Consider the following 16702-nt stretch of genomic DNA (forward strand, 5'->3'; position numbering starts at 1 on the left):
TTACAATGCAATATAAATATGGGCTTCATAGAAAGTGTTACCAAATTGTTCATCCAAAAATGAACATTTTATTATCAGATTTGATGTCAATGTCAAAACATGCAAGAACCAATGATGTTTAATGTTATGAAGCGCCGTATGTGAATGCATGCAAATGTGAATGAAATTTAAAAGTGGTTTGAAAATTTTTCATTGATTTAATTTCTGTCTGTCCCTCACACTATCATATAGCTGCATAAAACTTAGAATTTCGCTCACAAGTCAAATAAATTTTATGACACTTTAATGGTGATTGTTTAAGTCATTTTTAGAGCTTGACAGCCCCAGTTCCCATTAATTTTTATTGTATAGAAAGAGAAGTGTATATAATTTTGCCTAACATATTCTTTGTGAGGAGACATCTTTTGTGACGCAAATTTGGACATGCCATGCGCCTGCAGTTGGCTATACTAAAAGAGTATCACAAAGCAGTCGTAATGCGCATGCGTCGAACGAGGTCAAAAGAGAATACTTTGAAAGGCAACGCACTTGGCCAGGCACGATCCGATATGGAACACAGAAAAATTAAGTATACCCGGGCCTTTGTGGTCTGGGCGCGAGCCGCACGACTCAAATGCTGCGCTCTACACTTGCTTAAATATTATTGAAAGCCGCAGTCAGTAAAATATGATTGGACACATGAACTCACACCTTGATTAGACTTATTTAATAACGTGTCATCAATTGTGATAAGACTTGCTTGTGTCTCCATCTTTGATATTTACTTTAGTCACTTTTACTACGGTTAAAGCTGTTAGTAAATATGGAAGTCAGTCCCAAACCACTGTCCTTTTCTGCATATCGCTGCCCCTTTCGGCATATCGCGGTGCCGTTTTGTGGCCCATTCTGCATAATGCGGCTTCTCATTTCAGTTTATCGCGGCCCATTCGGCCCGTTTTGCGGCCGGCCTGGTTCTCCCGATGGCCAGTCCACCCCGATCGGCCCCAAAGTGCGTCGGCCCACCGGGAAAATGCCCGGTATGCCAGATTACCAGTTCAGCCCTGTTTGGGATTGACAACAGTATTTATTAACAGGTGTGAGTCTCGAAATGTCCTCCTGTTCATACAACAGCTTACTTGAATACTATCTGTTTGAACTAATAACCGAAGTCACAACCGTATTCTATTCTCCCGATAGCCTTGAGTAACACCTGTAATCATAGTGACAGACTGTAAGTAAATATCATAAGTAAATATCAAAGATGGTGACATCCATAACACCAGAAGGTTTTATCACAATTCACGCTACGTTATAGAGCACAACAGTCTGGTTCCGGAAGTAAAAATCCCACTAATTTTTTCCATAGACTAATTGATTTTCAATGATAACTTAGAAGCATTTAAAGACAGACCTACCGTGAGCTCCGAAGTTGTTCATCAATGGTATATGCTTCCGTTGAAGCCATCAGTCTACGTTATTTCAACATAACTGTTTAAAAATCATGTTTGATAAAGGAATTTCTGGTGAACAACTGCATTACCCATGGTCCAGCAGAGAAAGGTCCACCAATCAGAGAACCGCAGTAAACAAAGCCCGCAAAACGAGCCCAGGAGCGACCACCCACTCCCATGACGCACTCTGAATGGCATAATCAAATCGGTCTCCCTTCAACCTTAAACTACTTAAATATTTGTGTATATCAGAATATTTTGCACTAAACTTAAAATATATTGTTTCTTTTCTAATAATCAACAACCTAACATCAATAGTTTTATATATTCCCGTCGTTTTTTATTTGATTAAGTCATTTGCAATGCTTCATGGAATTCTAGTTCTTGCCCAATGAAAGATGGCAAGCACACAGTTTTGTACCTTTGTCTTTATGTCTGATTTTTAAATACTTTTTTGCTTCAAAACAAAGTTTGTAATGTTGTGATTCACCTCGGAGCTGGTTGGTTTGGTTCATGGCTTACAACTCTTTTATGAAGTAATTTATGAAAAGCCAACAGAAAAAATAAATGGGAACAATACCGGAACCCAGATGGCTGAAAAAGTGGGTGAGCACTGTTGCGCTCTTTTAAATATGCAAGTGCAATCGAGGCATGAGTTCATCCATCAGATCATAATTATTGGTAATCGAAAGCAGCTTTGACTGCCTTTTAACCAAGTGCAGAGCTCAGCATTTGTGTTGCACGGCTCTTGCCCGCAAGCAGCTCTGTGGAAGATAGATGACACGCAGCTTATATCTCCATCCACTTAAGCTAAGAAACCCCACATGAAACACCTGAGATGCGCGTTTATCGTGCACCGTGCCTCTCACATGATATGGCGTGACAGACCTAGAACTAGTTGTCCAGTACAGTTCCGTTCACACACCACGGGTTTGCTGAAAATACGGTTGTGAGTCCTGAAAACTTACGGGTGTCAGTTCAGTTATATAATGTGGTTGTGACTCTCGTAAATAACCAAATTGTGTGTGAATGTAACTGTATTAAGCACTTAAATACAGGACTGACAACCGTATTCTGCTGCTGTGAAACGTGGCCAATGCTGCACTAAAGTGGAAATAATAGATTTTAATGGCTAAATAATACCGCTAACACTTTACAATAACGTTGTATTTGTAAACATGAGTTAACTACATAAATATGAAATAACAATGAACAATACTTTATCAGCTCTTGTAAATCTTGGTTAATGTTAATTTCAACATATACAAATGCATTTTTCAAATAACAGTTTTATGTTAACATTAGTTAATGCATTACGAACTAACAGTGAAATGTATTTTTATAAATTAACATTAACCAAGATTAATAAATGCAGTTAAAAAGTATTGTTCATTGTTAGTTCATGATATCTAACACCTTAACTAAAACCTTTTTCTTTTAAATGATGAGCCAAATTTAGTCTCTATCCATAAAGCAGTTTATGAACACCCTAAAAAGCTTTTATTAAATTAACCTTTTTATGATGCATATGTTTTAGGCATTTGATAGCTTTTTGTGTGCAAAGCTTACTGCAATCCCCCTGTGTCAGAAAGGACAGGAAAAAACTGTGTATGAGAGAGAGAGAGAGAGGGAGAGGGAGAGAGGGAGATAGAGAGATGTGTTTTTCAGTTTGGGTGGAGTCACAGGAGAAGTTTCTGCCTCCCGCTGTGAGTGTCTAAACAAACATAGAAACTGTCACCAAACCTGTGACCCATGCCACCCCACTCTTTGTTACTGCCAGTAACAGGCCATTAACTCTAACTCTGCCACTGATGTCAGGTGAAGAATGTGGCCACATATCAACAAAGTGTGGAGGAAACAAGTCCAGTATAAAGTTTTGCTTTGGAGAGCAGTTTCACTGTGGTTTGACCTACTGTCGGTGAAAAAGACAGAAATAACACTATTGTATCAAACAAAGTAACATCTGCAATCAATTGAACTAACAAAACATTAACCAAATTGTGGCAAGGTGATTTTAGTGGATGACAACCAGAAAGTGTTTAAATACTTTTTGCCTTCTTTTTGAACAGTATATATATATATATATATATATATATATATATATATATTTATTTATTTATTCATTTATTTATTTTTTTGCTTGAAAAGTGTGCTTGTTCTGTCTATGATATTTTATCATCAAATGCAATGAGATCCATAACATTTTTATAGTGTCTTAAGTATCCAACAGCTTTCTGGGTTCACTGTATTAACTGAATTCACTCAAGCATTATTTTCTATTCCACATATGGGATATCAGATACTGGACCGATAATTAAGGAACATGGCTTTTCTTACCACTTTATTACTATGATACGCAGTTCTATCTGTCGTTTCAGCCTGACGACCCCACTGTCTCAGCCCGTCTCAGTAGTCTCTGCATGCCTTTCGGAGATCTCAACCTGAATGAAGGAACGGCACCTTCAGCTCAACCTTGCCAAAACAGAACTCCTTGTGATCACAGCCAACCTGTCTGTTGACCACAACCTCACTATTCATTTTGGTTCAATGACACTAACGCCAACCAGGAAAGCTCAGAACACTGGAGTGGTGGAAGATTACCATCCTAACCTCACTGCCCACATCTCATCAACCGCCCGGTCTTGCATTTTCGCTCTTTACAACATCAGAAAATTCAGATCTTTCCTGTCTGAATATGCTGCACAGGTCCTGGTTCAAGTCCTGGTCATCTCAAGACTTGACTACATGATTAAGCCACTGCAGATGGTCCAGAATGCAGCAGCGCATCTGGTTTTCAATCAGCCAAAGAGGGCTCATGTTACCCCACTCTTGATTTCACTCGACTAGTTACCTGTAGCTGCCTGCATCAAATTCAAGGCTTTGACTCTGGCCTTCTGGACAGCCTGTGGAACAGCACCCTCTTACTTAAATTCATTCCTCCATGTTCCAACTCGCTCTCTGCGGTCAATGTAGAGCTGATGGTCTCGTCGCATAGAGACACAAAGTCTATTTCACAATCATTCACTTTCTTTGTTCCTCTGAAGTGGAATGAGCTTCCAACCTCAACACGATCTGCTGAAACCATCTCAACATTCAAGAACCAGCTGAAAACATATCTGTTTAGAGAGCACTTAACCAATCCACACTAAAAGCAATTACTTACAGTGTTTCTGAATTGCTAAAACACTAAACCCCATTCTCTAAACCAATACTCAGTGGCCAAAACCCATTTGTCGAATCAATCACTCTTTTTACAAAACTCTAAACACATTCTCTCTCACTAAAACACATTTTGCACTGTGATGCACTTGTGTTGCAAAATGGTAAACACGGGCATCAAATGTTAAACACAACTATAACACAGTTGTCATCGTTTACACACAATGGCTCAAAATTGTTCACACTTGTTTCTAATGATGTGAAAACATGATGCTGAGGCAGAATGAATCTCTCATTGACTTTGATTTTGCAATTGCACAACATATTTGAGTGAGTGTACTGTAATGTGTTTTTCATTTAGAGTGTTCTTTGTTCTTTGGGGTTTTGCTGTGGGACTACTGTATTGCAAAATGTGGTTACTATATACAATACAATTTTTTTATTTTTATTTTTTAAATCTGTAAATGCATAACCTGGATGCTGTGTTCTCCATTTTCTGATATAGTGTCTAATGAATGCTCTGTAGTGTTAGAGCATTGCCTGGCTGTGTGTATGATCTGAAAGCATTGTTTGATTTTGAGCACAGATGAAATGGTTTTGAGGCGATTGTTTGATTTTGCCAGAAGAGTCAGGGGTTTTGTAAATGTAGTTTGGAGATTTGGTTTTGTGTTTAAAGTTGTGAGAAAATGGGGGAAGTTTTCAAGAAATGTGTTTTAGCAATTCAGAAAAACTGTCATATTTAACAATATAAAAAAAAAAAAAAAATAATAATAATAATCTTGTCTGTCTTCTACACTAGCTTCTATACTACTCTAGCCACTTTGAGAACCTGGCAGTGTGATACTGCAGATATTGTTGACTTTCGTGTGACAAATTGCTTGCTACGCTGCTCATTTGTAAGTCCCTTTTTAATAAAAGCATCTGATAAAGTGTCCCTTAAGTGGCGTGGTGTGTAACGCCAGTGCACCTGCACCTTAGGCTGTGTCTCGTTTGGAAGGATGCGTCCTCCGGAGGTCGAGGCTGTCTCGTTTCATAAAAGCGAGTAGGACACTCCAAATGCATCCTTCGAATGTGATCTTCTTTCACGGGAATTCGGAGGATGCATGAGGTGTATCCTTCGTGAGCACTCACATCCCACAATTCTTTGCTTGTCTAAAAAAATTTACGGCAATTTGCCCATAAATATGATGTTCAAACGCAAGTAATGTTAATTCCCAAGTTGAAGTACCTCAGTAGATGTGTGCAGAGTATATAATATGTATAATTATATTAATATATAATTAAAATAAAGTATTAGACTAAAAGTATACCTGTGAAATCTATTTTCTTTTCTCTTTACATCACTATAACTCTCCTAAAATGTACCTCATGCATTCCCTTCTAAAAGGGACTTTGTTCCCTTCTCACTCGAAGCACTCGCGCTTGTTAAAGAGTGGCGTGCTGTCATAGCAACCATGTTACGTTCTGTTTCCGTTTGTGCTACGAAGGCCGTCTCGTTTAAACGAGTCTTATTTAAAGGAGGACACTCGGTATACTGCAGCCTTCAAAGGATGTGTCCTACCTAGCATACAGCCTTCCAAACGAGACACAGCCTTAGTCACACTTGGTATTTGTCACACTCATTTTCGCATTCTGTTTCCTGTCTCCTCTCTTAATATTTTCTTTAATGCTACTTATAATAATACATCAAAAATAATATTGTAGTAACCATGTTTGTTTGTTGTTGTTGTTGTTGTTGTTTTGGCAGAAACCATAGATTTAATGCAATTAACAATGGTGTTACAACAGTAATATGGTGTTAATTATACACGTTTAACTTTGTGGTTACTATGATTTTACTACTAAAAGGTTTTACTGTAGTAAAACCATGGTTGATTTTTGTAAATTAAGGTTAGGGTTAGGTTTAGGGGTAGGGGTTGGTGTAGTGTGTCTGTGGGACTCTAAATAAACACAATAAACACGCTGCAGTGACGCCCCTATACAGTTAGTATTTAATTAGGGGTGCAAATAGTATCTGCCATTATTTGTAACAGGGTTGGGGTGCAAATAATGTTTGCCACTATTTGCACTGGGGTGTATCTACCCAGCGCACTGTTTATTCAACAAGGCATTAACGGACGGTCAGAGAGAGAACGAGAGAGAGAGAGAGAGAGAGAGAGAGAGAGAGAGAGAGAGTCAATATAAAACACAAGTGTGACTCGCAGGAGTAAGTGACGTAGATGAAGCTCAATCCATCCGCGCGCGCCAGAGTCTTTATATATCTGTTCAGCACCACACTGACTGTGTGAAGAGAGTTAAAGCGCTCACACTCGGTGTTTGACGATAGAAAGCCTTGGATTTACAACCCAGCTAATCTCTCTTCATTTGCACAGCTACTTCTTTTTCAGTGATCTTTATGAATGTGACAGGGAGTTACACGCGTTGTGCTAGAGCGGCTTCAACAGTTTTATTCTTTAAATAACATTAACTGACCGCGAGAACAGAGTTAAAGTGCTCAAACTCGGTATTTGTCCACAGAAAGCTTGGGACTTCCAGCCCAATTGCAGCTAATCTTTCTTAACTTTTTAAAATAGCATATTCGAATGTATTTTCGAAAATTACATTCATACTACGTTGAGTGTCTTTTTAAGTCAAACTAACATTAACGTCTGAAGTTTAAACGGCCGTTATGACAGCTCTCTTTGTGGCACTGTTGCTTATATTCGCGCCAGGAAGCGGGAAAGTGGCTCGCGCGAGTGGCGCCAAAGGAAACCGCTTCGTGTGCACGGCCGTGCCCGCGGGCACCGACATCAACTGCCCGGTGGACACGAACAACCGGGTCCAGAGCACCAGCCCGCAGGAGGAAGAATTGCGGAATACTGTAATTCAACTGCGAGAGACCATCCTCCAACAGAAGGAAACTATAGTCAGTCAACAGGGCACTATTAAAGAGCTCAACTCCAAACTCGCGCGCTGCGAGGCTGACGCCAAGTCGCGAGGCAACGCGCGCAGGAAGGATTATAGTAAAAACACGATGGGTGACCTGCCGCGCGACCCCGCCGAGACTGTCCAGCAGTTGGGCAAGACCATGCAGAGTCTGAAAGACCGCCTGGAGAACCTGGAGGTGAGCGTGTATGTGTTTGAGTGATGCTGGATAAGAGTGATAATTGAATGCCCACTTAAGATCTGTTTATGGTGCACTGAAGAAAAAGGGATCTCTAATGATCAATGAAATTTGCTTAATTCAAGCGCGTCAAAACAAGGTCATTGTCCATGTAAGATTGTGTGGGAGGGACCTTTTTGAAGCATTTTTGTATTTTGAAACAAATACTAATAGTAGCCTAAATATATTGCAGCGTAGAGCGACAGTGGCTCAAAATTAGTGGTCGTCCGATACTGGGTTTGTAATGGCTGATGCTAATACCAATACAGCAGGATATTTGCATAAAGCACTTAAAGGGATATTTCAACCCACTTATGAAAATTCTGTCATTATTCACTCACCCTCATGTTGTTTTAAACCCATATGAATTTCTTTCTTCCGTGGAACACAAAGGGAGATTTAAGGCAGAATGCAGGCCTTGGTCACCATTCAATTTCATTAAATATTTTTTCCATATACTGCAATGAGAGTGAAGGGTTACTCACTCCCTTGCACAATCTAATGATTAATCTTACAGTTCAGTCAGTTTTCACAGTCAATAGTTTGAACATCTACTCAGTCTGCTTGATTAATACATGATTTGTATTACACATTGATAACTAATATTAGCATTATATTCAAGTTGTTTGGCCAGAGAGGATCTGGCTCCCCCAGCTGAGCCTGGTTTCTCCCAAGGTTTCTTTTCTCCATTAGCAAACAACTTATGGGGTTTTGTGTTCCTTGCCACAGTCGCCTTCGGCTTGTTCACTGGGGGCCTAAAGACAAATACGTTTTAAGGTATGATTTTCAGTGACGTTTTTAATGAAACTGCTCAAAAAGGACTTTAAGACAACAGTAGATGTATCTTTAAAAGACATATTTAACCATATTGTGATTTAATAATCCATGCGTCAGAGGGATAATTCAACATTGACATTTCTATAACAATTTCACAAATTTCATGCAATTTCATGGCAACCCAACGGTTGGGAAGCCTTCACTGAAAAAAATGTAAGATTTATTTAATTTTTATTTATTAATCTAAGTAAATCTCAATGGTATAAAACTGTGAAATTAGCTTAATTTTATGACATAATATTAATTAGAGTGAGTAAATTTAACTTAAAAATTTTAGTAAATTCTGTAACTTTTCCTTACAAATATGATATGCATGGTGTTTGAATAAACTTAGTAAAATGTAAAGGTTACACTTTATTTTACAGTGTCTACTGATTACTACTAATTAACAACATGTACTTACTATAGGTGTAGGGTAAGGGTTTGGTTTAGGATTAGTTGCTAATAATTATGCATAATTGACTGTTAATACTGTAGTCCAGGGGTCGAAAACCTTGTGAAAATGTTTCTATTTTTCATTTTTGTAATTTAATCGTTTATATTTCATTACAAATGATATTATCAGCATAACATTTTGAGTGAAAATTTTGTGCAAAACCCTATTATTATGATATAATTATGGTCCTGCATGTGATTTTTCACAGAGCATCTTGAAAAGTGCTTTCATGAAAGAAAACCTGTCCTTATGTACAAATGAGTTAACACAGTTTATGTCACAAATTTGCTTATTTGATTACTGATCACGAAATTGTGGAATCTTAAATATTTCTTCTATTATGTCTTTGTAATCATGTAATCACTAGCATGCAAACAACAGCGAGAGAGGAGCAGGCTATTTTATTTATAAGAAGTTTTTCGCACCTGCATTCCAGTCTACATCTTGATGTAATCTTTCATCATGATCACGCAGCGTGTTTTCATCAGATGAATGGGAGGCTACACACTAATAAAGTGTGACGAGACTCTCGCTGCGCGTGCAAGCCATTCACGCATCACAAGCCGATCAACTATTCAGCCCTTTTTCGGTGAATCGCACCTGCAAAATCCTAAAACTTTATTTCCAGGTTTAATTTATATTTTGAATAGACTCAGGTTTTCAAACCACACGATGTGGGTTTATGTTTTCTCTTTTAATCGTTTAATGTAATTTTGAGTGTGACTATGGTTTATGGAGGGTCATGAACGGGTAATTTAGAGCAGAAAATGAACTTAAGACTGCACAAAACGAGAAGTTACCAAATGTAACAACAAAATTAACCCTAAAAATTATGTAAATAAACTTCCAAACTGTGAAATTTTGCAAGCTCATTAATTATTCAAACCCAGTGCATGCTGGGAACACCAGCTTTAAAAAGTTAATGGGATTAGTTCACCCAAAAATGAAAATTCTCTCATCATTTACTCACCCTCATGCCATCCCAGATGTGTATGACTTTCTTTCTTCTGCTGAACACAAATGAAGATTTTTAATAGAATATATCAGCTCTGTAGGTCCATACAATGCAAGTGAATGGTGACCAGACATTTGAAGGTCCAAAAATCACATAAAGGTAGCATAAAAGTAATCCATATGACTCCAGTGGTTTAATATATGTCTTCTGATGCGATCCAATCACTTTGGGTGAGAAACAGATCAATATTTACAGTAAATCCTTTTTTTTACAATAAATCTCCACTTTCACTTTCAGATTTATAATCTGTTTCTTACCCACACCTATAATATAAATTCAGAAGACATTGATTAAACCACTGGAGTCTTATGGATTACTTTTATGATGCCTTTATGTGCTTTTTGGAGTGCTAAAGTTCTAGTCACCATTCACTTGCATTGTGAGGACCTACAATGCTGAGATATTCTATTAAAAATCTTCATTTGTGTTCAGCAGAAGAAAGAAGTCATATACATCTGGGATGGCATGAGGGTGAAAAAATGATGAGAGAATTTTCACTTTTGGGTGAACTATCCCTTTAAGTATTATGTACTTACTGTATTTACCAGTAAAATTTACTCAAATTAGCAAATAAATATGAAAAGGTTTTCTACTTCTAGGATAAATACACGATGACACATTGTAAAAATAACAAATAATAATAAATAATATTTACTTATAAGCTAAAGCATTAATTTTTACATGTTTAAATGTAGAAGTTCACGCTTAAACTAATTTATTCAATGTAGATTTAATCTACATTACAAGTACTTAATCTTTTCTGCTATATTTACTACACCACAAAATAATTTTTTTCAGTGTTGCTGTAATGTACAGGTATTAGCTATAACAGCATAAGCTGCTAGCAAGTCGAAGCAGATACAAGTTTTATCCTCTCTACTCCTGCAGCAGCAGTTGCGTGCCAACACATCCAGTGGACCTTTTCCGAATGAGCTGAAAGACCTGCTGAAGCACCGTCTGAGTGACCTGGAGGGCCAGCTGCTGACCAGAGTGGCTGAACTTGAGGAGGAAAAGAGCCAGCTGTACAACGAGACAGCTGCTCACCGCCAACGCACCGAGAACACCCTCAAATCGTTGCTGGACAGGATCACCGAGCTGGAGAAAAGTATGGCACATCTCAAGAGATTAATTATTCAATCAGTCCTTTAAGTCTTGTCTTAATGTTTCTTAGAGTCATAACAAATGAGACAGAATTTATCACTTTTTTTACTTATGTGGTGATTTCTCATATGAAAAGATCAGATAAAACCAGCATAAATATCCATGCTGGTTTAAGCCAGTACAAGCTGGTTTGGGCTGGTTTTGGTGATGGCCTTGCTGGTGGACCAGCATAGCCAAGAAGTTCACTAACAAACCCAAATGCTGGTGATTTTCTTTCTCTGTTGGTCCCCACTGTTGTGTGTAATCTAATTACAAAGTAATTAGTTACTGTAATCTATTTACTTTTTAGTCAAAGAAGTAGTGTAATGCATTACATTTTAAATTCTTTTAATCAGATAACAGTGACTGACTTTCAATTAATTTAATTACTTTTAAGTACAGTATAGGTTTATGCTTATTTCTAATATATTATTAATGTAAAATACATGAATTATAGTCCTGTAACAAGTCATTGTGAAGGAGAAATGTGAGGTGCTGGGTGTATGACTTGTGTGTAACAATGAACAAGGAAGAAATATAGACATAATTTTGAATTTGTTGAGCGGATTATAATGTAACTTTAAAGTAAAGTAATTAGTAATGTGATTACTTTTTCAATTAAGCAATTAATAAAATAATCTGATTACAATTTTAGATAAATAATTAGTCATTTGTAGTGGATTACTATGTTGGTCCCTAGCCAGTTAGTACTAATTGTTATGTTAAAAATGTTGTAGGATGAAACAGCTCTAACGCTGGCAGGATTTTTCGGCTGCAACTGTAGCTGGTGGAAAAATGTGTGCATGTAAATTAACTTGCTATTTACAGTCACTTGTTTGCCTTCCACTGCTTCCTTTGACCTTTTTGGATGTGGGATTTATAAAGGCCCCATCTGTTAGCATTGGATGGACACTCCCAACCCCCTGTTTTCAGAATTCAGGGCAGCTCAAGCACGCTATAGATTTCTGAGCACCAGAACCGTCAGGCACAGAAACAGTTTTTTCCCTCAGGCTATCCATCTCATGAACAGTTAAAACTGCCCCATTGAGCAATAATTGTGTGCAATTCACAGTCTAGTCTTTTTATATTTATCCAACACATCCAACCTCTTCTGCCATTACATTCCCTTGCTTCTGTATATAACAGATTTGTATTTGCACTATGTATATACAGTGGTGTGAAAAAGTGTTTGCCCCCTTCCTGATTTCTTATTTTTTTGCATGTTTGTCACACTTAAATGTTTCAGATCATCAAACAAGTTTAAATATTAGTCAAAGATAACACAAGTAAATGCAAAATGCAGTTTTTAAATGAAGGTTGTTATTATTAACGGAAAACAAAATCCAAACCTACATGGCCCTGTGTGAAAAAGTGATTGCCCCCTAAACCTAATAACTGGTTGGGCCACCCATAGCAGCAACAACTGCAATCAAACGTTTGCGATAACTTGCAATGAGTCTTTTACAGCGCTGTGGAGGAAATTTGGCCCACTCATCTTTGCAGAATTGTTGTAATTCAGCCACATTGGAGGGTTTTCGAGCATGAACTGCCTTTTTAAGGTCATGCCACAGCATCTCAATAGGATTCAGGTCAGGACTTTGACTAGGCCACTCCAAAGTCTTCATTTTGTTTTTCTTCAGCCAGTCAGAGGTGGACTTGCTGGTGTGTTTTGGATCATTGTCCTGCTGCAGAACCCAAGTTCGCTTCAGCTTGAGGTCACGAACAGATGGCCGGACATTCTCCTTCAGGATTTTTTGGTAGACAGCAGAATTCATGGTTCCATTTATCACAGCAAGTCTTCCAGGTCCTGAAGCAGCAAAACAGCCCCAGACCATCACACTACCACCATATTTTACTGTTGGTATGATGTTCTTTTTCTGAAATGCGATGTTACTTTTACACCAGATGTAATGGGACACACACCTTCCAAAAAGTTCAACTTTTGTCTCGTCAGTCCACAGAGTATTTTCCCAAAAGTCTTGGGGATCATCAAGATGTTTTCTGGCAAAAATGAGACGAGCCTTAATGTTCTTTTTGCTCAGCTGTGGTTTTCGTCTTGGAACTCTGCCATGCAGGCCATTTTTGCCCAGTCTCTTTCTTATGGTGGAGTCATGAACACTGACCTTAACTGAGGCAAGTGAGGCCTGCAGTTCTTTGGATGTTGTTGTGGGGTCTTTTGTAACCTCTTGGATGAGTCGTCGCTGCGCTCTTGGGGTAATTTTGGTTGGCCGGCCACTCCTGGGAAGGTTCACCACTGTTCCATGTTTTCCCAATTTGTGGATAATGGCTCTCACTGTGGTTCTCTGGAGTCCCAAAGCTTTAGAAATGGCTTTATAACCTTTTCCAGACTGTTAGATCTCAATTACTTTCTTTCTCATTTGTTCCTGAATTTCTTTGGATCTCGGCATTGAAGATCTTTTGGTCTACTTCACTTTGTCAGGCAGGTCCTATTTAAGTGATTTCTTGATTGAGAACAGGTGTGGCAGTAATCAGGCCTGGGTGTGGCTAGAGAAATTGAACTCAGGTGTGATAAACCACAGTTCCCTATCTGTCACTCACTCGACGTTGGTGTCGATGTAGTGACACTAGGGGTCACTCTTGGGAGCCCGAGACACCTCTGGTCTTTGATAAAAGGCCAATGAAAATTGGCGAGTGGTATTTGCATGCCACTCCCCCGAACATACGGGTATAAAAGGAGCTGGTATGCAACCACTCATTCAGATTTTCTCTTCGGAGCCGAACGGTCATGCTCATTGAGCTGAATACTACTGTTCATTCACCTGCTGGATCTGACGGCGCATTTCAGCGGCTTCTCCCTCCTCTGCACTGTCTTTCGTGTCTGGGCACTGCTCACGTGGAGACAGCGTTCGTGGATGGTCACATTCTCATTTCGAGAATGTGTCCATGGCAACGTTGCGGTCGCGGCTCGCCTTCGTAAGGAAGCGAGCCACCCCAGAGACTCCCGCCTCGGTCCTTTTACCCACGGGTTTGAGGCCAGCGCGGCTAGCACTGGGGGCGATTTGGGGACCCCAATGGGACCGCCTCCGCCGGGTATCCCCCCGCGGAACTCCCATCCCCCAGCACGCTCGTCTGCCCCGATCGGGCTTCCGGGTGAGTCCGCCGGCTCGTCTCACGGCGAGTTCGACCTCTTATTCGGAGCCCGCGAAAGTGATGAGCTCTCGAGCGCAGCATCGGAGAGCGGGCTCGTCCAGTCGGAAGCCTCGGCTGGGCTCCTCCCTTCGGGGTCGATCGCCCAGTCACAGGCTGACGCGGAGATGACGACATGCTTTCCCGGACAGCCACGAGCGTCGGTTAGAGTGGATTTCACCGCTCTTCCCTGAACCCTCGCGGCTCTGTGATTGGTTCCTGGGCTCGCGGCGCCGCTCAAAGCCACGCCCCGCCCCGTTCCTTTCTTCCCGGAAGTGCATGAAGAGCTGACAAGATCGCGGGAGGCACCTTTTACTGCCCGGTCCCGATCTTTTCAGCTTCCCCGCTCTCACTACCCTCGATGGTGGGGCGGCCAAGGGTTATTCGGCAATCCCCCGGTGGATAAAGGCGCTCGCGGTGCATCTATGCCCGCAGAGCGCCGCCACCTGGCGTGGGTGCCCAAAGCCCCGTCCAAGGCCTGTAGGTTTACGTCGTCTCTGACGGTCGAAGCCTACGGCGCTGCTGGACAAGCCGCCTCCGCCCTGCACGCCATGGCTCTCCTGCAAGTCTGCCAAGGCGCTAAAGGAACTGCACGAGGGTAGTTCCGCCCCGGGATTGATGCAGGAACTGCGCTCGACGACCGACCTCGCTCTCCGAGCGACGGAGGTCACGGCACGGTCTCCCGGGCGGACGATGGCCACACTAGTGGTCCAGGAGCGCCACCTTTGGCTCAACCTGGTCAAGATGGGTGAGGCCAACAGGACACGATCCCTTGCTGCCCCCATTTTCCAGGCGGGCCTATTCGGCGACACTGTCGAGGACTTTGCCCAGCAGTTCTCGATGGTAGAGCAGTAGATGGGTGCTAGCCGGCTTGTCCTGCCCCGGCGTGGCTCAAGATCCCCCCATCTACTCATCGCCGAGGGCGTCCCCCTGCGGTGACTGCACCGGCTCCGCCGCAGCCCGCCCCTCCGGCCCGGCCCCGGCGTGGAGCCCACCGCAGGAAGCCGACGCCACCCGTCTCACAGCCGGCACCGAAGAACCCACGGAGGTCTTCGAAGCGCCCCTGAGACGGGCGACCCAGGGACAACGAAACCCGCTGCTCTGGAGCTGGTAAGCAGATCTTCTTTTTGTTACCTTTTGCATTTAATTGCGCTGCATGCCCAAGTGGCTGCAGTACTCAAGAGCTCCGCAAGAGTGGTTTCCTTGTTCCCTGGGTCACATATTCGGTGTGTACGGCTGGCATCACGACCACCGTCCACCACTCCATTTGGCAGGTTGGCGCTCCAGCGGCGGTCTCCCGCCCTGAGCGCCCAGCTGTGGCACAAATCTGCCCCCGATGTGACAGTCTCCACGGGTCATGAGGACAGGCCTCTTCCTCCCCCGTCCCAGGCTGTTCCGGGGGTGGTCACAAGGAGCCAGGTAAGTGCTTCGATGTCCTCTGACTCAGCACGGCCACGATGGGGTGTGGCACCTCAGGCTCCGCCCCGCCGCGAGGCCCCACCCGCCGGTACATCCGATGACGTTGTCCCTTTGGTCCCCCTTGCGCGGAACTCGTGTGAAGCATGGCTTGCGCTTTCCAGTCCGTCGCGAGGGCTGGTCCGGACCGTCCGACTCGGCTGCACGATTCACTTCGCTGGGCATCCGCCCAGGTCCAGCGGTGTCCACTTCACCTTGGTGAAAGATGGAAACGCTGCTACCTTGCGCGGAGATCGCTACCCTCCTACGGAAGGACGCGATAGAACCTGGCCCTCCAGCCGAGATGAAGAGGGGGTTTTACAGCCCCTACTTCATTGTACCGAAAAAAGGCGGTGGGTTGCGGCCAATCTTGGACCAGCGAGTACTGAACCGGGCCTTACACAGACTCCCGTTCAAGATGCTGACGCAAAGACGCATTCTAGCGAGCGTCCGGCATCAAGATTGGTTCGCGGCGGTAGACCCGAAGGATGCGTACTTTCACGTCTCGATCCTTCCTCGACACAGACCCTTCCTGCGGTTTGCGTTTGAGGGTCAGGCGTATCGGTACAAGTCCTCCCTTTCGGCCTGTCCCTGTCTCCTCGCGTCTTTACGAAGATCGCAGAGGCTGCCCTTGCCCCGTTAAGGGAGGTGGGCATTCGCATTCTCAACTATCTCGACGACTGGCTAATCCTAGCTCACTCTCGAGACGGGTTATGCGCACACAGGGACCTGGTGCTCTCACACCTCAGCCGACTAGGGCTTCGGGTCAGCTGGGAAAAGAGCAAGCTCCTCCCGGTTCAGAGCATCTCTTTTCTCGGTTTGGAGTTGGACTCAGTCTCCTTGACGGCGCACCTTATGAACGAGCGCGCCCAGTCGGTGCTGGCCTGTTTGAAGGCGTTCAAACAGAAAACAGCGGTTCCACTGAAACATTTTCAGAGGCT

The 16702-nt window shown here is 42.3% G+C and overlaps 1 protein-coding gene across 7 annotated transcripts in view; it reads left to right on the forward strand.

The window, feature by feature from the left end:
- Positions 1-6813: 6813 nt before the first annotated feature.
- The window catches only part of LOC127451166 (neuronal pentraxin-2-like), a 36199-nt gene continuing 26310 nt past the window's right edge, over positions 6814-16702 (forward strand). For 5 of the 7 annotated variants that reach the window (XM_051715643.1, XM_051715644.1, XM_051715641.1 and 2 more), the window contains exons 1-2: positions 6814-7692; positions 10908-11124. In XM_051715643.1, coding sequence (XP_051571603.1) covers positions 7258-7692; positions 10908-11124 — 652 coding nt within the window. In that variant the 5' untranslated portion in view covers positions 6814-7257. The remainder of the gene's footprint in view (positions 7693-10907; positions 11125-16702) is intronic. The other 2 variants (XM_051715646.1, XM_051715648.1) reach the window with 1 other exon arrangement.

The sequence above is a fragment of the Myxocyprinus asiaticus genome, chromosome 14 (assembly GCF_019703515.2).
Source record: "Myxocyprinus asiaticus isolate MX2 ecotype Aquarium Trade chromosome 14, UBuf_Myxa_2, whole genome shotgun sequence".
Lineage (NCBI taxonomy): Eukaryota > Metazoa > Chordata > Actinopteri > Cypriniformes > Catostomidae > Myxocyprinus > Myxocyprinus asiaticus.